This window comes from Corvus kubaryi, unplaced genomic scaffold (assembly GCF_017639235.1).
Source record: "Corvus kubaryi isolate FWS band 111438036 unplaced genomic scaffold, C.kubaryi_AGA036_p1.0 split1-131, whole genome shotgun sequence".
NCBI lineage: Eukaryota > Metazoa > Chordata > Aves > Passeriformes > Corvidae > Corvus > Corvus kubaryi.
Window position 1 is genome coordinate 28,665,392 of NW_024582073.1, and position 25,663 is coordinate 28,691,054.

Here is a 25,663-nt window from a genome sequence, read left to right on the forward strand (position 1 = left end):
GACAGCTAATGAAGTTAATGAAAAATAAGAAAGTGAGTAAGGTTTTCAGATCACTCTGAGGAATGAAACTAAGATGGATTGCAAACTTCCATATCCAAATTGCTCCCTAAGTCATTAGAAACATACATATTTAATCACAGAGGTTGTGTATCTATTTTCTCTTTTCCCTGGCAAATCTGATGGATGAAAGAAAATAAGCAACCGTGCTCCCTCCTTCCTCCCTGATTCAGAAAGAGAGACCCATTACTGCAGGGTTTTGTTCTTCCAGTAACTATTTTCCCAGTTTTATAACTCCTGGTGGACCTAAAGCATCTCACAGAGTTATTAAAGTTCGAAAAGACCTTTAAGATCACCAAGTCCAACCATTAACCAAGGACAACCCCCACGTTCACCACTAAACCACACCTCCAAGCGCCACATTCACACTTGTTTTGAACACTTCCAGGGATTGTGACCCCACTACCTCAACAACTCTTTCCATGAAGAAATTTTCCCTGATATCCACTCTAAGCCTCCCCTGGCCCAGCCTGAGGCCGTTCCCTCTCCTCCTGTCCCTGTTCCCTGGGAGCAGAGCCCGACCCCCCCGGCTGCCCCCTCCTGTCAGGGAGTTGTGCAGAGCCACAAGGTCCCCCCTGAGCCTCCTTTGCTCCAGCCTGAGCCCCTTTCCCAGCTCCCTCAGCCTCTCCTGGTGCTCCAGACCCTTCCCCAGCTCCGTTCACTTCCCTGGCCATGCTCCAGCCCCTCAATGTCTGTCTTGCCACGAGGGGCCCAAACTGACCCCAGGATTTAAGATGCCTCAGCAGTGCCACACTTCAAAAACGCATCCAATTCTTCATCAAAGATTCTGGTAGCATTGAGTTGCCCATCACTCTAGGAGAACTATTCCAGCTTGTATTTATTTTACTGTTTATTTTTAGTTTCTATTCACTTATTATTTCATTTTTAAACCAGATTAAAAAAACCTTCGCTACAAGACAACCTCTTGCTGATATACAAACATACACTGGTTAAGACCATAATACCTCTTAACTTACTACAGTTACTACTACTCCTGCAAATACCTACTCCAAAATCCCTGCTGAGGGTGTTTAGTGTTTGGATGTTTTACTTTCAGGGTGTGAATCCCATATTCAAGTTTAGTTTAGATTAGAATCGTGAAATATTATTTACACTGTAAGTGCTACCAGAAATAGTCTCAAAATCTACACTGGCAGCAAATTTAAGGCAATTTCTTTTTAATTGATAAGCCTTTTTACAGATGAAATGCACCCAAAGTCTTTAGGCTTCCACTACAAGACAAAACCGCAGTAATTCACATAATTCTTCTCTGATCTCATTCCAATTTGTCAACACCTTTTTTGAGAAGGGGGAATCCTTCCAATAATAATCTCATTAACAAACACTATGTTACAACAATAATAATGCCTAAATAAAATTTACTTTACACTCAGCAGCTGATGCATTTAAGGATCATTTTATCACGTTGTAATGAGCTCACATTCAGCTGGATATTTGAGCAGCTATTTTGAAGTTGCTGCATAACAAACCATACCAAGACCCTGCTCATACAGTATGTGACTAAAATTCTTTATTTTAGTACATTTGATTCACATTTAGTGATATGAAAAAAATTTTTTCCAGTTTCCTCCCTGTTAAAGCACTGCATTTGTATGACAAAAATATCCTAGACTTAGAACCATTCCAGTTATATAAATTATTATATTAGCATTTGTATCTGCTTCTGTACTTCTGAAGTCTTTAATTTAACCACTGAAAAAATGTGTCAAACACTTTCAGTAAATGAAAGTTTATGATATCAACAAGAATTTCTTTATCAGCTAAAATGAAAATCCATTTCTTGTTTTGTATCAATGCCACTGCCTTTTAACTGTGCAATCATCTTTTAAAACATTACGTGATATACTTACCCTGCTTTAATAGGCATTTTTAACATAAAAGAAGACAAATGCAACTTGATAATATATTTGTTGACCCCGAGAAATTTTGGAACTGACAAGTTCACAAGATATTCTGAGAAAAAACCCAAAACACAGAACTGCTTTTCAAGCAAACTGGGGAAAGATCACCTAAAAATGCAACCAAAGCAAATTTTCCCTCAAAACCTTTATATGTTCCCCTTCTACAGGGATGACCCAAATTAAATCAACAGGACTGTTAGGAACCTGCTGAGCTGTGGATTTGAGGACATGAAAAAGGCTCATCTCAGTTTCACCAGGCCTCTCTATACATCATCAAGGACACAAGCAGAAGAAAAACACTTCAATAATTAGTTTGATCTTCTTGATTAGAGTTTGGAAATCCCAGGCAAGAACATTTTCTGAAAAGTCTTCCATGAAAGCTGCCAGAAAACCATCTGCAAGAATAGAACTGGGATGGAAAGCTGTCTAGACAAGTTCCAAACATACTATTTCAGGATACAGGATGGAGACAGGATCAGGACATTCCTGGGCTCCAGCAATGAAACTGCTTGCACTAATTCTTCCCTACACTTACAGGAAAGAGTCAGCCAGGCTGGACAGGGCTTGGAGCAACCTGGGATAGTGGAAGGCATTCCTGCCCCTGGCAGGGGGTTGAACAAAGTGATTTTTCAGGTCCCTTCCAACCAAACCACTCTGTGAAGAAAATTATTTTGTCCTTATCACAGAAAGACAAAAACACTTCCTGGTAACCTTGAGCCACTAAAAATTGCCTAATGATGAAGAAAATTGAAGAGTTATCCAACGCGTGGAAAATCTAGCATTTAATACAAAGAATTACAAATTAGAGCAGGTTCATTTTAGCCATGAGCTTTTTCAGTCACAGCTTACTGCACACCTAAGATATTCCCAGCACAATCTGCATTTCCAGCTACAATACACCAGTGACAAATTATCTCACCATCTTTCCACATTGGCTTGTGCAGCAGGAGAGGAAAAAAAGCAGCCATCATACTGCATTGCTCTGAGTTAAGAATCATTATTCCATAAATGCAGAAGATGGGAGTAATGGAGGAGACCTAAACCCCTCTGAGTCCTGTTCTCCCCCCTGCAAACGCCAACCTGCACATGGACGAACTCCAAAGTACAAACACATCCATAAACACCTCTAACAGTGAAGAAAACGGGAGGCACAGACTGACAAGGCCCAGACCTTACAGGACACCGTGTACTATAAATACCCTGCAGCTTTCAAGCACAGGAGAGTAAAAACAGAAAAGCCAAAATGTAGCAAAAGGTTCTCCTAGACAGCACGAAGTCTCCACGCTGACAAGATCCCAACTAGAGCAGGCAGAGAGGCACGGATGCTACTGAATCCAATGGCAAAGGAGAAACAGGGATGGCCAGAGCACAGCAGATGCTTCTGGAAGAATCCAATGGCTGAAAAAACAGGCTGAAGTAAAAAGGCAGCTGGCAGTTTTCAGTTCAGAAATTATTTTAAGCAATATACTGCACAAACCTAGGACAAGAGGAAACGGCCTCAGGTTGTGCCAAGGGAGGTTTTGATTGGATATCAAGGAAAATTTCTTCACTGAAAGGGTGGTCAAGCACCAGAACAGGCTGCCCAGGGCAGTGGTGGAGTGCCCATGCCTCCTGTGGATGTGGCACTTGGGGACATGGGTCAGTGGTGGCCCTGGCAGTGCTGGGAGAACAGCTGCACTCAGTGATCCTAGAGGGTTTCTCCAACTTGACTGTATGATTCTATAATGCTGGAGAAAGCAAGGAGGATTCTCTTCCTATTCAATATAATAACTGCATAAAAATGTTTAAAGTTCAGTTTCAGATAAAATAGTTCCATGTTCCTTTCCTGATATGATTTTACTTTATCTCCCCAACATGAACAGCCATCACCTAATCCATGCTAGGGACGGCTGGGGCACAGTCCAACCTCCCATGCTCCCAGAAACACTACAGACTTGGGACTATTCTGACAAAAAGAGCTTAAACTAAAATTAGTTTCACTATTGGGAGAATGGTCCTGTCCAGGTTAAAAAAAAAAATTAAATAATATTGACCTAATATTGACCTTATTATACAACTGAATTGAGCTTGAATCATCAAAAAATAAACCCTTATCATTCATTTCCCCTTAGGTCTGTCTTGAAGCGACTTCAGCTGAATCCAGGTATCAAATAAAGAAATTGCTGGAGAATTCAGTGCAAATACTAAAAGAAGTTCAACAGGTATCAGGCATAAAGTGCTCCACCACCCACTTTTTCACAAACTTGTTTGAAACATGCAAAGACATTCACCAACCCTCCAAAAGTAAAGCTGGGCTTCAAATGCAGCTGACAAAACTAATAAATAATATATTTCCCATGGAAAACAGCACACCAGATTTAGGGTTCAAATACAAGAAAACCAGCGTTCACCAAATGTAAATAACATCCAGTGAACTGGAATGGTTGGAAATATGGTATGGAAATATTTTTTTAGGGTAATATAGAAATTAGTCCATTTTCCAAGCACGCTGCACAAGGGATTGGATTAGTCCCAAGTTCATGAATAATAACATCAACCAAGATTATGATGACTTTCTAAATAAACTGCACGAAATAAAAGTATCTGGAATTTTATCTAATGACTTATTTCATAGGTATAGGCTCTTAATTTTACTGAGTGATGCTATTATTTAAAAAAAATGCAAAATCATTAATCAATAATTTTTGTCTGCCTTATGAAAGACTGTTGCTTCCTTTATGATGCTGTAACTGGCATCTTAAATTTATTGGGAAAAAACCCACCACACATGCACTGCAATTCAGAACTGTCTCTTCCTAGCAAATCTAGAAGGACAAAAATGTGTCATAATGAAGGAAAACAGAATCAGTCATGAACAATCTGCAACAGGAACGCTCACCATTATTTGTGCTGTTGTTAAAACTGCAATAATAAATAACAGCCCTAAATAAAGACCCTAAAAGGCACAACTGCTGCATGGCTCTGGGAATAAAGGCACAGTTAAAATAAAATGGCCACACTGCTATTTAAAATTCCCAGGCCAAACTAATGAAAAGAACCACAGATTGACATTAGAAAATTTAAGCCTTAGCACAAGAGCAAATCTCATCTTCAAAAACTCGACACAGCTCCTTCATCTTTTCATCCATGTGTACATATATGATTATTTTTTGGTGTTTTTCCAAAAACAATTGCATGGATGGTGCTGGTTTATAGTCGGCATTTATTTGTTTTTTTCTTTTCCTTTCATATATAGCTTGTGTTCATAACCTATTTAACTAGCACTCAAAACCACCAGAAACAAAAAATATCCCCTGACTCCTTATGGACAACTTCCAAAAGTCTTATTTTTGAGCTGTACATAAAATACCGTGTAATTGCAGTTAAAACCTTCCTAAAAATGTAATACTTTTTTCTTAGGAAAACCACCCACAGTGTAACAAATAAAATTGCAATCCACTTGGTTACTATGCAGGAAGGTTGAGAGTAATAAGCAGCAACACTTGAGAATATGTTTTAGTTATTTATTTCCTTATAAAAATGCCACAGAATCAAAAATTGTAACATTTATAGTTCAAAAAAAAGGTCAGAAAACAGAAGTAGCAATAAATACAATTATCTTATGCTTTTAACTAATTGTGACACTAAAGTCAGAGAAAAGAAACACATTTCAATTAGTAATTTCAACACTACGGAGAAAAGAAATTCTAATAATTTTTTCCAGCATGTATTTCTTAGAAAATCTCAGTAAAGGCAAGTTAATAAAAGATGTGACAGGCCCTACCTGCTACTCTTCCAACATGGCAACAAGCACTGGGAACAGGGTACCCCAGCAAGCACCAATCCTCTCCCATCTCTGACATCCACACTAAGTTTTAATTAGTTTGCTTGTTCAGGGCTTCCGAGAATAAATGCAGGTCTGCCACTTCTAATGCTTTCTCATGATCAGCTAATGGATTTTCAGAGGGGTTTTTTTTGCCTCCAGCTCAGACAATCCCTCTTGTCTTATAATTTCTTCTAAATCAGTTCCTAGGTTATCCATATTTTCTCACCTGGAACACTAACGAGCTTGTCTAAAATTCACTTTGAATGCACTGTTCTCTTCCCCTGACTCGCTGAGGTGTTCTTTTTCAAACCCACATCACATTTCTGCATTACTCTCCAAAGTATCAGTACAAACCAGTGGATGTGCCATCATCTGGAAATCTGTCAGTCATGTGCTTATACATACACTGAGTTCAGAGTCTAAGTTCACAGATACAAAGGACTAAATTTGCATTTCTGCAGCCCTAAAACTTGTCTACAACAATTTCCAGTTTTTCTAGCCTTGTCCAAAATCATACACAGCTTGGAGAACAAGAGGGTGCTCTGAATATTCAAATGTGAATGCCAAAATAAAGCACGAATTTGTCCTGGTGGTGCTGGAAATCACACTATCAGGCAAATTTTGGCTGTAAGGGACTCAGGATTTCATCTGCTCCAAACTGCTGGTCAAAACTCCTCTACAACTCTCTGACAGGAGGTTGTGGCAAGGTGGGGACTGGCCTCTTCCCCCAGACAACCAGCAAGAGAATGAGAGGACATGGCCTTGAGCTGTGCCAGGGGAGATTCAGGGTGGAGATCAGGAGGAATTTATTCATGGAAAGGGTTGTCAGGCATTGGATCTGCCATGGGAGGTCTGGAGTCCCCATCCCTGGAGGTGTCTAAGGAAGGACTGGACGTGGCACTCAGTGCTCTGGGCTGGCGTCAAGGTGGGGATCAGTCACAGGTTGGACTCGATGATCTTGGAGGGCTTTTCCAACCTGAATTATTCTGTGGAAGTAGGACTGCCTTCAAAGGTTGCCCAGGAACTTTAGCAGCAAAGTTCTGCTGCCTTTTGGGGCCATTAAATCTCTCTCTTCTATTCAGTGACCTATTTCAATGACTTACAGAAGAACTTCCCATCTCTATGATCTCCCTGTTAAGCAGCTCATTTGAATCCACAAGTGGACTTCAGAGCTCAAACTGAATGGGATTAAACACCTATCTATTTATTTATTTATTTGCCAAGATAAAGTTTCAAATTAGATATTCTCTCTCTCTCAGGAAGGAAATTGCTTTGAAACTTTTTAAGGAGATCCCAATCTTTGCCCGCGGAACGTGCGCTTGGCATCTTCTGGAGGCTGCTGCTGCACAGGCAGATTGCAATCGAAGCCCCAACAGAGGTAAACAAGAGACTATTCCCGACTTGACCAGACTGCAAATGCAATTTCAGGCAGAAAAAAACAAAAAGTCTTTAAAACTGGGATGATCGTTAACTTATCTGAGAAAAACAGAAAGAGCAGCTGAATAACTTCAGCTAAAAATGCAACAGATAAACACACTCTGAAGGTAACACATTTTTCATCGTGGAGCTTTCGTGATTATGCTTGTATGGCTCATATAAAACACGTTTTAGTCAAACATACTCCACTGGAATCAAAGCAGAGGGAAATAAGTAAAACTACTTATTTCCCTAATATAAGAAATAAAATTACATGTTCAAAAGGGGGGTTTTATTTATTCCTATTATCTAGAAACCTATGAGAAGAATAAATCAGAATGGAAATATTCATAGAAGTTGAAGAAAAGAATAGCCTAACATTTCTCTACCCTCTCTAGACAGCACTTTATTTTCTCTACTCTCCTTGACACGCTGCTAAAATAGAAATACATTGTTTCTCATCAAAATACAATCTTGGGAACATGAATTTTTATTATTAAAGAAATCCACGTCCTGTAGCTCAGCTTGTGATTTCTTGATTTACATTTGCTCAAGCGTGCTATCAAACAAAGGTGTAGCTGAGCCCAAAGTTAATCCAGCACCTGGTGAAACCATGAAGCTACAATGGTACTTTCCCTTCTGGACTGATGTTTCCTCTTCTCTGGGCAAAGCAGTCAAAAGTAAAGCTAAAGGAAAACAGAAATTCCCTCACAGAGGACCCAGTAACTTGGGTTTCACATCAGAGTTTGGTGCACAGAAGTTTCACTTGCTGTGCCAACACCAGTACCAGAATAATGGAGAGCTGGTAACCTCATTTTCAGCTGGTTTTACAGTGAATTCGGGATTTTAGTCTGTCTTTCATATCAAGAGCAAAATTATCAAGGTTTATAATGAAAGTTAATTACTATGTTATTGCCAGCTATGTGGAATGAAAGAACTCTCTGCCTTGAGTCTGTGAAGTTGTGTACATGGTTAGAGACTTTCATGCGCAGAATAATTTGTAGAGAAATAACATAATTTTTTTTCAAAAACAAAGAAAGACATCCAGATGTCATTTCTTTGGGAAGTGACTCACTCAAAGAGCAGAGGAACCATACAGAGACATCATTTTGGGGGAATTAAAGAAGTAGCTTTCCATTATTAAGAGCAACTCAGAAACAGAATGGCACTGGGTCTCTACATATACTCTTAATGATGGCAGGACAAAATGAAACAGGTTTTAACAGTTTCTGTAATTTGGATGGTTGGTTTTGGTTTGTTTCTATTTTGAACCTGTCTTTCAGGGTGAATTAACAAACCAGGAGCACGTGCTCAGTCAGATACCTATCTTAGATTGGCTGTTCCATAACTTTCTAAATTGCTTTATATGACAGACATAAGTAAATAGTTGTTGCTACTGTACTCCTGCTCGTATTTTGAGACTATAAATTATTTAGAACAAGAGCCTCTAAACATGTTTGAACAGAGCTTTCCAACAGAGATCACGAACAAAAACTGCTCATGTTTTTATTATCCAACACTATTAAGATAATTATGTAAAAAGAGTAAATACAGCATCAGGCTGAAGGAAGAAACAAAACAAACCAAAGATACTTGCCTGGGTAACAAGTGGCTCCAATAGTCTCTCTACTGTGAGAGTCCTGATTTCCAAACTTTTGGGGTCCCATTTCAAAATGATAGGTGACGTTGCAGAAGTCATACTCCCTGGAACAGATAAAATTACGTAACACGAAAATTATTAGTGCAAGATCCACATACTGAATATCATTTATTTAAAGAATAAATACAGATATCCACATATAAAATACTTCTCCATAATCTCACTAAGGTTCCTCTACTCCCAAGAACTCCGAGTGCACCACTGCCACATCCAAAGAGTGCTTAGACATTTATATTCAGGATTTTTTTACTCCTGTACCTCCAACATCACAGCAGACAGATGTGTCCTGAAGGAACCACATCCCATGGAGGGAACAGGCAGGACCAGGTGTATCCTGAAGGACTCCATCCCCCAGAGAGAACCCAAACTGGAGCAGGGGAAAAGTGTGAGGAAGGAGCAGGAGTGTTATGAACTTACTACAACCCCCATATCCCCCTGCATTGCTCAGAGTGGGAGAGGCAAGGAAGCAGAATACTCAGAAATGGAATAAAACAAATTCAACAACTCTGTTGAGATTTTTGAATCAAACTTCTCCACAGTATTCAGCATTTCTTAATTTTCCATCAAAAAGAGAAGTGCTCATTTAAAGCCAAAACAGATTCTGCAGACCACCTTAGGCTTAAAAGCTTAAACAAAGCCCAAAATGAAGACGACAGCAAATTGCTGTCATTGTATTTCCCATTTCAGGTTTTCATGCCATTTCCTAGATAGTTGACTTCATTTTTGAAATTCCACATACAGAGAAGTCCAGCTGTCAGGTTGTAAGAGCCATCCAATGCACCTCATTGCGCTGGACAGTGATTTAAGTATTTGGTGACAAGAAAAGCCACATATAAATTAACTTGTCCACCAAACACAAGAAGACAGAAAAATCTAATGAGAAAAATGTTCATTTTAAATAATTATAATTTAAATATTTCCCTTCATTTTAAAATTAAAATGAAAGATTAGAAGTCCCATATACCATGAGAACACTTAACAGGTAAAGACAAACCAGTAATATCATATTGGACATTGTGTGAGATTTAAGTCAAGCCCCTCTGTATAAAATATCCCAAAAGTTTTAAATTGTTTTCTCCAGAAAACAATTTTAGTATTTTTAAGTTAGTAACTTCAGTATTTTAATTTAGTATTTTTAACCAATAAGCTAATTTCAGTTATGAAATTAACAAATAAATAAATGAATGAATTACCACCATAATTATGGGAACAAAATGGAAAGAAATTCAGCTATTGCCTCTTGAATCACAATCCACTTCATGAAGCACAATTCAGTAAGGTAGTTACTCAGGATTTAGCAGCATTATCCAGTATATACAAAATAAATTCTACTGCTCTGCTCAGGAGAATGTCTTGAGTAATCACTATCAATCAATATAAACAGGCTGGTGAGTCTCTGCAAAATTCATTCATAGGCTGTAAAAGATTCTCACTGGGTTAAAACTCTTGCTCAAAAACAGAGGCATATCAGAACTCCCTAATCAATGTATTTATAAATCACATATAAAACCACCATTAGCCTCCCCTCTCTTGCAAACATTTGGTAACAGAATTATCAGACAATATCTAGCGAGTGCTAAAATCACTATTATTCAGTTTCCACTCTTCCACAAAAACCCATTAGGTTTCATGTTTTACAGTGCTGAAAACACCCAGACGTGATTAAAGAAAACTGAGGCAGTTTCTGGTTGCTGTAAACATGGTTGATGTGGGAGCCATCATTTTTCCAACAGACAATATTTAATTATCTTTCCGAGCCTGTTTCTCTTTTATATAAAGTTGGTTGCCACTCCAGTTGGCTTCTGGAATTCAAAAAATAAGTCTGAAGCAGACAATTATTCTAATTGGTTAACTGTGACTTATGATACTTTCAAATATGTCCCATAGTCTTTCTCTTTACTAAGCACACTTTTCCTCACCAACCATTAACATGAGTATCCAAACATACACTTGTCATATTTCAAAAATAATTTCAAAGCTGTACCACAGTCCAGAGCCTACAAAAGCAAGTTAATTTCAGTGGATGGCAGTCATGCAGGTGATACTAAAAATAACCTGGATGATCAGATATTACATCCCAGAATACGGCCTCAGGTTCAACCTTTACTAAAAAATGAAATATCCTTCAGAACTCAATATGAAAGGGTGAGCAGGGCTTTCAAATAGAAAACAGCACATGCAAGAAAAAACCTTATTAAAAACTTATGACTGTTTTTCATTCGGAGTCAAATCTACACCGCAACAGCAAATAAGGAAAAAAAAAAGTCAAATTAATGTATTTTTCTCAACATTCCTTCAGCTGCTGTCACAACAGCAATTTTAAATGACAAGACTAAAACGAAGTTACCTGACCAAGTGTTTATGTAAGAATAGATGGAATATTTCTTCCTTGCAATTTCTACATTGAACTTCCCACACCAAACAGGCTAACAGGGACGGCTCAGTTGGACAAAGCACAGGATACTAAGAGTATTTTATGACTATTGGACCAAATATTCCCCAAAAGTAGCTTTAAGTACTCCACTGATAGGAAATATAAGTTAACAGTGCTGTAATAACACTGCTACAGAAGTATACAGATACTTCAGTCCTAATCCTGAAACTAGCTCCAGACTTTTTTCAAGAATATATTTTAGGAATTCTATTGCCCGTGTTTCTTCTTCCTTGAGCAAGTGCCAAAATGTCTCTTATTCTAAGCTTTTAGCTTTTCCTAAATACAGCAATACAGAAATGTCTCTATCCAGCTCAGTAATGTTCAGTGTGAGCATTTGTTTAGCCAGTCTGTCTTCAAAGCCTATCTGTAAAGAAAACAAGTATTTACTTTAGCAAATACTAACAAATATTTACTTGAACAAGTGGAATCAAAATCCACATCAGTAGAATTCTCCCTTACATAACAGTCCCTAAAAGTCTAAACCCCATACCACCCTTACCCACCAGCCGTTTCACACAGCATAATTTTACTTTTTGGAACATCCTACGAACCCAAAATGTTCTGCACGTGGAATTGTTTGTCTATCACACTACAACTCCCTGTTTTCCTCCACAACAGATCCACTCCGTGTGACTTACACAGCAGTGCTTTTTCTGAGGGTCAAAGCCGCTCACAAGTGACAGCTCATTTCTGTGCTGCAACTTCAGTGTAAGAGTAAAAATATTTAAAATCTACAAGCAAATACAACGTTTGCTGAAGCAAAGTGGTAAGTTTTTAGAAATATAAACATTACCAGTCTTGAACAGGCCTCCAGCTGTTAGTCCAGCTCACATCTGCAATGCAGACATGAAAGACAGATGGTAAACATTTCATCCTGAATAAATTAAAAACCCTTTCTACCTGACTCATAGCAAAGCTGTAGGATTAATCAGTTGGCAAGAGTAGACTGGCAATGCTGGCAGCACAAGTCTGTACTTCCAACACTCTATTTCCTACTGGAAGGCAAAAAATGATATTCATTGGTGAAAGAAAGATGTCTAGCAAGGTAGACAATCAGTAAGGTGAGAGGAGCCAAAAGGCAAAATAGTAATAAGCCAGCCTATGTTTCCAAATAGTAGATTTAAAATACTAACTTTCTAATACTAGATTTTTAATATCTAATGCTTCAAGGCATTTATATGGACTACTAGAGAAAATATGCTTTACAACTGATTCTCCCACACCGGTCACCACTCCGGATTGCAGTCCCCATGTCCAGATCAAAAGGGCACTTCCACACATGCCTTAAACACACCTGATCTCCCAGCTCAGCCCTTCCTGCATGTTTCTACCCTTCTTCTTTAGTAACAGGGCAGTGAATTCCACCAGGAACAGAACCTGGCTGAACACTAACCAACCCTACAGAAGGAAAACAAGTGCTCAGCTCTGTGCCTGGTTTTGAAGCCACATTCATGGCAGCACAGGTCACAACCAAAGCTCTGAGAAGAGCAGCAGAGGTGGAGGACAGGGCAGCTCCTCCAGACACAAACTGGTTTAAGATGAGTTAAAAACTGAACAACACAGTCTGCACTTCCTCGGTTCACATCTGAAGATTGAGAACCACGTCAAAACAAACACCTCTCTGCACAGAGACAGACTTCTGGGAGGAATAAGGAATTCCTTCCAGCAGGATCCACAATCTCCTGAGACAGACAGAAAAAAAAAAATCTGACTGATTTCACAGACATTTATGTGCTTCACTGGGAGATGGAAATCTAAACACATGAATGGTTATACCCCTGAGTCTGCCTACGGAGCGTAACAGCGTTTAGGGATGCACGAGCTGGCTCCAGAATAGCTCGCACAGGTACAGGGGAGGCTGAAGCACAGGACAAACCAGCTGTATATATATATATATAAATCTGGTGGTATATATAGCCAAGATTCTATTCCCTTACATTTATCTGCAGTATTGAGCAATGCAGTTGCACCTCTGCTCTGACCTGAGCAGCAGAAAGTGTAGCTGCAAGAGTTCTGATACTCAAGGGAGCCTGGTTTCCAGCATTAATTCCCAACCCCTTTGTCCATTCTCTGTCTCTACTCACACAAGAATACAAACAGAGACAGAACGACAAAAAGCAGGAGGGCGTAACAATTGCCAGGAAAGGAAATAAAGCGGAAGTGCTAAGAGGACAGAGACTTACAACAAGGAGTAGAAATGCAACGAGAAAGGGAACAGAGAACATGCCTTTCTGCAGATAAAAAGCTCTTAACATTAGTCAATGACAGACCAGCACAGCCTCCAGCGGATCTGGCCGAAACAATCAGACCTCAAACGGGCAGTTCCTATCACCCAGCTTAAAAAAACGGAGAAAGGAGAAAGTAAAAAAATAATAAACAGAGCAGGATGGTTTGGAAGAGTATAAGGAATATCCATCTCCACACTTAAACAACTTCTTGACATACTTGTTTATTTTGTTTCATGAACGTGACTCTTCTCTCTTCTTTCCTAAAACTTCGGCAGGGAAGAAACAAGCCAGACTAAACCTTTAGGCCCCACTCTCAAGCTTAACCATGCAGAGAATTTTTAATTTGATCTTTTCTAAGCTCTCAACTTCCTTTTGGATTCACAGCCCTCTCCCCTTCTGCCAACCCTCCACCTCCACAGTGGGGCAAGATTCTGCTTTGGCCTCAACAAAACGAAGTTCTTAAATGGAAGCAGCCCATGATGAAAACTCAGATTTCTAACCAATAAACCACCAAGGAAGAAAGGAAAAGGGCTTTGCAAGGAAAAGACTACCTTGGCAACAGAGCCAGGGGGACAGAGACCATGGAGAGCCCCAACACAGGAACCGGCAAGCTAAAAAAAGACAATGCTGGAGTGATTCACATTTTTCAGTCATATTAACCAGCTCAATTGGAGACAACAGCCTACACCAAGACCTGCCTCAGACGTGAGGGCAAACTGCCTCCAGAAATCGAAGAGGCCCTGAAAAACTCCCAGGGAAGGCGCAAACACCAGCGTAAGGAGCAGAGTAAGAGAGATTCCACCCACACCCAGCCCGCTCCTGCCTCTGCTTCAACTGGAGAGAGAGAATGTACCTCAAAATTCTGTGCAAACCTTAACTGCATGCAGTGTCCAAATCGTTTTTATCTACTATATGGCTCAGAAAAATAACTCTACTTTAAGAGCTCACACACCTACAGCTGCAGTTTGAGTGCCTGTTTGGGCTCTCTCATCATTCAGCACTCAGGCGAAGTTTATTATTTAGAAGATCTGCACTCCAGGGGGATGTTAGATCCAATATTCAATTCTTAAAATACCTAAATTCCCAATGGTTGGTTCTCCATGAGGAGCCTGGTGATTTAGGGAGTGCTATCCCTAGGAAGGATGAAAAATACGGTTGTTTGCATTTGTTTGCTTTAATAAATATTAGGGGTAGAATCACGTGAAAAGTAATTTACTCCAATACAAGTAAGCAGTCAAAGTGCTTGAAAGTTGCTTTAAACAGCCATACACAAAATTCCTATATTCAAATCATTTATCTTGTATTTCTTACACAAGCATGCTTTTTTTCCTCTGAGCAACTTTAACAGTCAAGGCAGGGGAGTTTCCCAAAAAGCTCAGTGAAACAGAAGATTTTAAGGAATCTGTACCACAGGGCAGCCCAGGCCTCAGAAGAAGCTGTCCTGTCTCTTCTGTACAACCACGGATTTTCCCACAAATCGCTCTGTACTCACACAGCTCCTCAACACCTCCTAATAGAAGTCCTCTCACAGCTCTGGACGTGATCAAAGCCTCTGAGCTCAGTGCTGCTGGGAGGCTGGTTCATGTAGGGTCATGCTGCAAGAAGCCCAGGGAAACCAAATCATTTTAAATCAGGTCCTCGGCACAGATCCGACGCTCTGCCTTCTCCCTCCATCACATTTTCCCCCAAATGATGCAAATTTCTACATGTAGCAAAGTAATATCTGAGTAAGACAGTTAAATTGCTGTAGATATGCTGAATTTACAGAAATGACCTTCCTTTTTTAGCAGTAAACCCGTAACTTTTGAAACTTTTTTTTCTGCTTCTACTTAAGGCAACATTAATCACACACCTTGCAGGCAAAAAAAAATCCTAACATTAATTTCTTCTGTTTGACTCTTTCCACAGTATGAACTTGGCATTAGCAACACCAGCTCACATTTCACAAAGGCAGAGAAGTATTAAGAATCCTTGGCTTAAATTAACACATTTGCTCCCCTTATAACAGAATTAGTGTCTCAGGTTCCAACAGTTCTTCAAAAAGTGTTCTTGAACTTAATCCTAACCATGACTTTTCAAGCTTCTGCTTCTGCATGTAGGGGTCATCCTTTCACTGAAAGAATCCTATTTACAATTCCTCATCCTTGGAAACTCCAATTAACCTTACCTCTGTATTACCCTGCAGCTGCTCTTCATTTCTCTGAGAGAGAACTCTTTATCCCAGGCAGATCAACCACTACTGCCTCTAAATGAAACAACTGACAGTTTTTCCTAAGGAGAGTCAAAGCTTTAGGGGGTTTTAAGCTTTTTTTAGTTTGGTTGGCTTTTTCAGGAGACTGTTTCCCTGCTGGTTTCACTAGAATGGCAATGCTGTATTAGCATCTCTACACACATTTCTCTTTCACTAAGCTTTAAATTATCTAATTACTCATCACTTTAATTAAGAGTTTTTTGCTGTTGTTCCTACAGGTGCAACACTGTTTTCCTGCACCGAGCTCCAGACACAACCAGCCCAAAGCTTGTACAATTCCACTGGATGAGAAGAGTCTCCCCTTGCCCTTGGAAAGTCCACAAGCCTCCACACCACGGAGAAGGAGCTCTGCCATTTTCCAACTCCATAATTAACACATTAAATAGGATTGGTTTCAAACAACGCCCAGTGGAAGCACAGCTGATATTTTCCTCAGCAATTAATATCTGGGGTCATTATCCACCTCTCTGAACATTCCCACCAACCTCCAGATGTTCAGTTGTCCTGTATCTGCATTTGTCCAGCTTCTCATCAATTGCCTCTGAGAAATTCCTAAAAATCTCAGAGGAATTCATCATCTAACCTTGTGTTCATTAAATCTGCTCTTCCTTTAAACATTTTACGGAAAGTTGTTCTATCCCTAGAAAAACCTGTTCAGAATAGGCCTCATTCTGAGAGGAGCCAGGGGTACCACTCCATAATCATTTGCCACTAATCCAAACAAAGGACAAAGTAAAAATCTGCAATGATAGAACTAAATGCTAAGAATAAGAACTGAACTCCTTAATTCTGCTTGGTCACTTGTTACTGAAAACTTTCCTGATGCTGTTCTTATGCTGATGGATGTTTTAAATAAAGCACAGTGCATAGATTGCCATCCATGATGATATCCAAGAAGTTTTTTCTTCCCCAGCTGTGTGTTCAGAGGATTTGCTGCTGTTCTGTTAAGTCGGAAAAAACTGAAATACAATGTGGCATACGAACTGCATCACCATTATATTCTCAACTGAATTAAGTGAATTAAAGATAATAAAGCTCTGTGTTTCCTATTCAGAAAAGTCTTTTATTCAAAAGGATGTGATGCAATCAGGGAACATGTACAATTTTTAATGTAAAAGATGCCATCTCAAAGCTTTTAAAGAAGGCAACTTAAAAAACAAAAAAAAAGTAGCAGTTTCTCCCAAAACTGACACATGACTTTGGAAAAATGTCAAGAGAGAGAGATAAGGCTTCTAACACCTGACCGCTCTCTTTAATCCATTATACATTTGGACTAATCTTGATTTTTTTCTTATTTTTCTTGAGTATGCACAGTACTGAAGACAATCCAGAAAAGAAGCAGAATTATCTCAGAGCAATGCTGACAATTCAACATAAACCTCTTACAAAACAATGGGAGAAGCAGACACTTGAATATGTAACAAAGTACTACATGGGGGTAACAAAATTGAAGTTGGTATCATAGATTTACAGATTTTTATTTAAGAGAACTTTAGAAATCCTAAAACCAAAAAATAACCAGTTATTGTAACAGACTCCCTAGACCAGGCCAAGTGAGTGAAAGCTGAAATTAAACAGCTTCACAGAAATTCCTATTTCTTCATAGAAATAAACAACTTTTAAAAGATTTTTAAATATGGAAAAAATATGTATGAGGAACAGGGACCTGAGATGGATTTTTCATCCCTGCTTATTTTAAATTCAGAACTTGACTGTCTCTCAGGTAAGGATAACTTTAAACAGAACTGACTTCATTAGAAGATACAGTGCATGACATGGAGGTGATTACAGTAATCACATCTCTTCCTTCCTGCAGGACACTGTCAACAAAAAATTTTTAAAAAGGCAAAGGATGGGATCTGGCTGCATTTCAAAAAGTTCTGTACAGCCATGCAAACACACTGAAGGTCATTTTTCAGTCCCCAACAAACAACCAGGTTTCCAGAAAAGTCAATTCACACGCTCCAGCAGGAACTAAACTGCTTTTATCCAACTGAATTCCAGACCCCTTGAACTCCAGCACTGAACACCACACAATCTACAGCACTACCTTCCATTAAGATAAGAAGCATACAGATTTAAGAGTCCCCACTAATTATAAATGTACTGGAGTGGGTCAGACAGGCCAGTGACATCGGGAGATTTATGTTCCATGGCAACACAATTCATGGAGCTGAAAAAGGCACTGGCACTGCCTGGTGCAATCCACTACCCATAAAATACAGAGAAGTGTTTGATCATAGATTGGACATGTTGGAGGTGATTTAAGAAATATTTCTCCAAGTAATGGGATTATTTACAGAGCTAGAGATGATATAATCACAGAATCACAGAATGGTTTGGGTTGGAAGGGACCTTAAAGCTCATTTTGTCCCACCCCCTGCCATGGGCAGGGACACTTCCACTAGACCAGCTTGCCCCAAGCCCAGTCCAACCTGGCCTTGAACACCTTTCCAGTCAGAAAAATCACAATCTAGTGGCAGCTGATATTTACATTCCACATACACAGCAGTAGCATAAAAACCCACCATCACAGTAGTACATTTCCTCACCATACCAAATTTTTAAAGTTTCCTCCATAACGTCCTATTATGAACAAACCCAGTTTTCAAGACAGTAAATCTATTTGATTTGGCTCACATCCCTGTCTTTAATAACTCCAGTGTATGCTGCCAGCCATCACAACGATGCATGAATGTTCCTGGGCTTTAGTGGGGTATTTGCAGCAGAATTAAAGAAAAAGAGGCAGATAATTCAATAGTGACAAGTGTCATTGCAGTTTCTCTCCATTGCACAGGCATGGAAAGTATCCAGAATCACCATTTGTCCCATCAAGGGATGTTCAGCCTTTAAGCCTGAGTTCTTTTTTGTTTTGTTCCCTGTATCCCAATACCCAGTCAATAGGTGATTCTGCTGCCCTCACTAATCCATGGCATCCTATCACTTGTTCTGCTGCCATGTACAAAGCACTCTAAGCTTATCCCTTGTGGCTGTTTTGTTGTTGTTCACTTGGTTTTAACTACATGTTTACATCCCACTCCTTAAATTCCCTATTTGTCCTCACTAATTCCACTGTGCCATACTATTTCTTCAAAAATAATTCTTATCACTGCGGCTCCAGCTTTCTGCTGCCGGAGAACAGACTGATGGGGCTGTTTCTCATCTACTCTATTCTATTAATGCTCCAGTTTGCAACAGGAAATCTAATTTGTTATCATCAGCCCATATTTTTTGATTTCTGTGTAGGACTTGCAACTAAACATGTTTTTTGCCCACCTATTCCATGAAGGAATCAATCATCCTAAGGACAAGAGAGAGGTTTTTTTTATCTGAGATGTAATTGTGTTGTCCTCTTAGCTTTAATTTGCAGTCCAAGACAACATAACCTGCAACACCTTTAGAACATAAATACCCTTTCAATAATCTTGTGCTTTACAAAGGCCCAGCATCATATTTTATGAAACCATTCTTGCCTCAGATTTGTGTTAATCAACATTTGAAATAGGGAGGGGAAAAAAAAAACAACAAACAAACAAACAAACAAAAAAAAAACCAACAAAGCCAAAACCAAACCAAATCAAACAAATCAACGAGAAAAACAACAACAACAACAAAAACCCACACAAAAACAAACAAACAAAAAATCCCCCCAAAACCCAAAAAACAAAACCCAAGAAAAAAAAACTTACTGGCAAACCAAATTTGGAGTTTTTTAGTTTTCCTCAGTCAACTGTGATACCCAAAGATGTGTTAACTCTACCAGCTAGAACTTCTACAGTCACCGTTCTAGAAATTTTCACAATCTTTTATTTTTAGCTGCTGATATTTATGGTATGACCACAAGGGAAGACAAGACAGTTCATTAAATTAATACCACTACAGACTACATCTGCAACTGGTAACAGAATGAGAGAATTTCTCAGATTCATCACTGTGACTTTAACTGGGCCCTGTGTCAACCCCTACTTTGAGCCACATCTACTCATAGCCTTTCTCTCAATTAAGTGAACCAAAAACACTACAAGGGCTTTGAATTAGTAAAACCAGATTTTATTAGAACACAGCTTGACAATTACAATCAAGAAAATTCAGGAAGATGGAATCAAAATGAAAGGGGGATTTATGAACAAATGTATCTCCTTTCAACTGTGGCCTTCCAGGGTTGAGCTCTTCCTTTGGCTTTGCTCTCAACTCTAGCACTTTGAGGAGGTTTGTTGGGTACCAACATATTTTGCCATGTCTTTGACAGCCTGAAAAAGCCCATTTCCACCCCTGTTATAACACACGGGCAGGAAACCTGTTTGGGTGTCTGTTCATTACTCTTCAGAAGGCATCAGGTTTCTGGTAATGCTACAGGTTCCATTCTCCCTTCTGTATCTCTAGCTGCCTCCCTGATCCACCATACACAAAGAATTCAAACTATAGATAGTCCAACATTTATTATTTCCCTTTACTTTCATGTCCTTTCCTCTCCTCTTATGTTTCCAGGAAATCTAGTTACTGACAATAAATTAACTGATCTCAGGACTGAATATTACTGAAATGCAAAATGCCAGCCCACAGGATTTGACCATTTACCTGTTCCTCCCTTCTTTCCTTCCAAACAAACAAGAGCCATAGAGCAGGATTGCTCTCAAGTTTTTACAATGGCAGTGGAAAAGATTAAATTTAATACTAATAGATGCAAAGTGATAAAAACCAGGAAGGACCAGGATCCTGCCTGCATACATAACGATGGACTCTGAATTGGTTATTAAAAACAGGAATGCAATCTGTGAATTATAATAGCTTTCTGTAAATGCCAGCTTAACACAGAGCAGCAATAAAAATAAAGTGAGGAATTATTCTAAAAGGGAACAAGAACAAACCAGAAAAGACCATTATGCCATTATAAATCCATATCATTAATATAATTTAGCCATCACTTTCCTACAAAGAATATTGCAGAACAGAGGAATACACGGGCAACAAGGGCAGTCAAGGACTTCCACAAAAAACTACAGAGATTAAAAAGTCTTCATAGTGCAGAACAAAAGAAGACCTAAAATCATAGAAACATAGAATGTCCTGAGTTGGAAAGCACCCACAAGGATCATCAAGCCCAACTCCTGACCCTGCACAGGTGAATCCCAACAATCCCACCCGTGCCTGAGAGTGTTGTCCAAACATTCCTGGAGCTCTGGCAGCCTTGGGGCCATGCCCATTCCCTGGGGAGCCTGTTCAGTGCCCCAGAACCCTCTGGGGACAGAACCTTTCCCTAATAAAAACCTCTCCTAATAATAATAACCTGTAGTGTCATGGATAAAATTAAACAACCTCTTGCTTTTGTCTTTCCCAATGGAAAAAAAAAAAAAAAAGAAAGTGTCAAAAAACCCCCAAAAACCTTTTTAAGTCATCCAGAAAGGTTTGGGAACTCCCTGACATAGTGTACTTCAGATGTGAGAAGCTTCCATCAGCTCATAAAATACCTCAATTTGTTCATGACAGGGAACAGAAAGGGAAAACCCTATAAAACAAAAAAATCCCTAACAGACTGTCCCAAAGCTGCTGAGTTCAAGGCTGCCTGAGCCTCATAGAGAAGTCCAGGAAACCTATCAGGGAGTGCTTTCCTGCACTTTTTACTCAGAGGCATCAACCACTTCATCCCCTCATTAAATGGAGTGTAAAACTGTTGACACCCCAGCCTACTGCCTACTCTGGTATAAAGAGCACGAGGACAAATCACTTGGAGACAACCTCCAGCAGATAAGGAAACCTCCAGGGTATGAGAGATTGGGCCAGCTCTTAGGAGTGAGATAAATCTACTTCTTTTCCTCTTCCTGTGTGATAAAGCAAGCAGGGCAGGGGGTGCCAGGCTGTTAGAGCAGGAATAGCTTTGCCCTGACAGGGAGGATCAGGAACCAAGTAAGCCAGCGGATCTGAGGGGAAACACGGAGATGACAGCTCCAATTTGCCTTTCAAGCATCAGCAGCTTCATTTACTAAAAGAGACACACAGAGAAACCATTCAGCTTAGCACAGAGGCACTCATGAAAATGACTTCGTATCACAGACCCACGATGTTCCTGGAAGTGAGGAATCACTACTGAGAAGGGCAGGCACAGGCAGCAACGCAGGGGTTGAACTGGTGGTGACATTTTCTTCTCCAGTATCTACAAGGCAGAGACACAGTTGTTCTGTTGTCAATGTTCTCACACTCTGACAAGAGGGAGGTTCAGACAACTCTCCATGGGCTATTGGTGCCAAAAGGGATAGAAAACACATCACAGAAAAGAGATTATACACATTATATATGACCTATTTATCAGATAAAAAGAGGAGCCATTTTTTGTCTTCTAACACAGAACCGATAAGGCTGGAAGTGACCTCCAAGATCATTAAATCCAACCCCTGAGTATCACCATTCCCACTAAACCATATTAAGTTCCACATACACCCATTTTTTGAACACCCCCAGAGATGGTGACCCCACCACTGCCCTGGGCAGCCCCTTCCAATGCTTGACCACTCTTTCAGTGAAGAATTTTTTCCTAATATCCAACCTGAACCTCGCCAGGTGTAACTTGAGACCATTTCCCATTGTCCCCTTCTCTTCCCTTGTGCCTCCTGACAGCAAGGAAATATAAAAACCACCTGTCAGTCCCTTTCAGGTTGATCAGCTCCTTACTATCATTTTAGTTTCGCAGGAAAAAAAGTCACATTAAATCGAATACTCACAATTTTTCCTGCATCTCTTCCCTTCCCCTGCCCCTCAACAGTTCACGCATTCCCAAAAGCAGCAATACACATTTAAATCCTCTATACTACTTTTAATCCATGATGATCTTGCACAATTACTTAATTGTAAGATGGCAGCTAATGAGGAAATTCAAAAGAAAGGGAACTCACTTCAAGAAATAGGATTCTATTTAACAGCACTTAATTACTTCCTCAGATCACAGAAAAGAAATCAAACATTCCTACCAGCAATTAATTTTTTTAATATAATCAGAGCAAACTCAACTGAAACCAGATATTAATAAGAAAATACTTGCTTTTTGAAGCTTTAATTCCAAACATATTAAGTACACTATAATCAAAAATACATCAATAAACTACTACTGTTCTATTTCTACCATCACAAAAAACCATTCCTAAACTCTCACAGTGGGCAAAAAATTAATTATGTATGAGGTCATAGTATGAATTAATTATGTATGAGGTCATAGTATGAAACCCCAGGTACTGAACCTCCATTACTTTGAAATTCCTGGTTAGATAGAAATTTGAGAACATCATCACAGGGCTGGCCTCCTAAGGAAACTTTTGAGCAAGGATTGGTAATAACTAATAAAACTTTGGAAGAAAAAAATACTTCTATGTAATTCCACTAGTTTATTGCAAGTAAGCAAAGTAAATTAAAATAATAACTTAAGATAAATCTTAGTTATGCAGGTCTTGCAACAGAATGTTTCCCAACAATGAGCACATTTAATCAAATCCATAAATGAATCTAACCCATTAACATATGCCAAATCCAAGCCCTGTTACACAGGTTATTACTGAATCAGACAAAATGCTAATCCCAGAAATCCACCATTATCTTGCCTACATCTGTGTGGCAAAATTTGTATACACAAACACAGGTGTGAAATCTACAGCTACATGGGGTAATTTAAGGTAGTATTTGCTAAAGATTACAATATGGGAAATTAGATTTATGGGTCAGAGGCTTTTGCCAGGAATATCACAGCAACACCAATGTGTGCATTATCTTAAACTAAGACAATGCAGCTTATTGTTTTTCCTACAAAAATAATTTTAAAAAGTACAATCTCTAAAGGGCTTAACATTTTATTTCTATTGCCCCTGAAATCTCACGCTCAAAGCCTGTGTTCAAGCAGACCAAATAATGCCATTATTGTAAATATTTCATGTTATCAGACATGTTGATAGCACTGATTTGGCATCATTTATGCCATATCCTAGGCTTTCCTCTCATTTTTACTCATCTCAGGACAAAGGCAGCACTGCCTCTGAGAACGAGATGACCTAAAGGGAGCAGACCTTCAGCACTCATCTTCACTTATGTCACCTTTTGCATTTCCTAAACAAATCTCTTCAGATTGGGAGCCACAAACTTATCTCTTCCCATTAATATTTTTGAAGCTCTGTATTTCGTTTCAAAACACGGTATTCATGCCTGAGAAGAAAACATAGAATCAGAAGAGATTACTTGTGGAATTAATTTTGATCCTGTCATCAGTGAGACAGGTGCATAAAAGGAGGGGAAAAATGATAATTTCTTAAATGTTCTTGATACAATCAGTGTTCTAATCACCACTGCTGTTTCTTACTCTCATTCAGAGTTATCTATCCATCATCCACTGTTCCATTCTCTCAGAATGCCTTAAGATAATGCTTCATTTTACCAGCCAGAGACAGAGGAATGAAAAGTAGCTCAGTTATCCTGGGCAGATAAAAGCCATACCCTGTGTGGACCCAGTCACTTCGAGTTCCATTAAAATAAACTTAATTAATTTAAATGTAGCATTTCCAGGAGAAGCTTTGTACACAGTTGACCTTGCTCCCTGAAACAATCTCCTGCACCGTCCTGTCTGAACCACATAAATTGTCTCCTTTGTCACTTCACTGCACTGTGGCTGTGATTTTTCCCTTTCATATCCTGTCCTTATCAGCTGCACAACTACAAACACATCTCATAAATTATACTGTCTCAACAGTATAATTTTGTACTGTTGTTGTAAACTGCAGCTTAAAATTACAGCTGAAAATGTATGGAAATCCACAGTTATATACTAAATCTTTAATTTGCTTTCTTGGGAGATAATTTAAATATATTTATATGGCTGAAAAATTGTTGTTGATTTAGGAATTATTCAATTTTTTGCCTTATACTTACTCTGCCCAAATACAAAACAAACAAATAAAAAGTACATATACTTTTAAGTGAAGTAGGAAATTCAAGTTATTCCTTCTAGGTAAAAGGAATAGAAAAGCATTTATAGTTCCTCCTGATATTAAAAAGCTCTGTTTGACAAGTTACTCTAGATTCATGACAGAAGAACTTCATATATGGATAAATTTCATTAGGAACACAAAAGTGCACAAGCCAACCTTCTAACATAGGAGACACTTCAACATTTGTATGCTTTTCATTGTTCTACAAGAAGGAGCCCTAATTTATTGGCAGCTATACACCCTCTAACTCCTTCTCAAAAGTGACAATTACTGAAGTGTTTAAATAAAAAATTCCACATAACTGATTTGAAATCATATATAGATATATCAATAGACATTTTCATGCACAATTCTGCATTTTGCATTCAAAATCAGAAATTCCCTATGCCTGCTGGATGAGGAAATTTCAAAGTCATTTCAATTCTATTTCAAAGTCTATGTCAATCAAAGTTTTGGGACATTCCAGGCATTACCTGCCTTTCCCACTGCCCACTCCCAGCTTTCCAGTGCCTACAGGATTTCCAGCCAGGACTGAGAGTGCCACAGCCCATTTCCAATCTCACCTCACAGAGTCCCTCAGAGCTTTCAACCCACACAGTGCAGGCTGGAATGGGATTTGTCCCAGGGTTTTTTCATGTAGCTCACAGAGAACCCAACACTGCACACTGCTGATCCCACAGAACGCTGCAGCACCCAGCCTGAATCCCAAAAATCTAAACCATGGCTCCTGCTTACAAGAACCTGATAACTTTTCCATGCATTTGTCTGCAAGTTACCATTTCCTATTATGCAACATTAGGCATGAGTGGTTAATTAGTTTTTCCCATATGCCAGCACAAATGCAAATTCCAATTATTAGCAGTGTTAGCTTACACAAATTACCTTTAAATCCAATATTTGCATATTTTCTGGTCTGCACAGCCTCCTCCA

General features: G+C 39.1%; 1 protein-coding gene across 3 annotated transcripts in view; it reads right to left on the reverse strand.

Moving 5' to 3' along the window:
- Window positions 1-25,663, reverse strand: part of CTNNA2 (catenin alpha 2) — a 462,234-nt gene that overhangs the window by 396,948 nt on the left and 39,623 nt on the right. For all 3 annotated transcript variants that reach the window (XM_042053728.1, XM_042053726.1, XM_042053727.1), the window contains exon 2: window positions 8,798-8,904. In XM_042053728.1, the coding sequence (XP_041909662.1) occupies window positions 8,798-8,899 (102 nt within the window). In that variant the 5' untranslated portion in view covers window positions 8,900-8,904. The remainder of the gene's footprint in view (window positions 1-8,797; window positions 8,905-25,663) is intronic.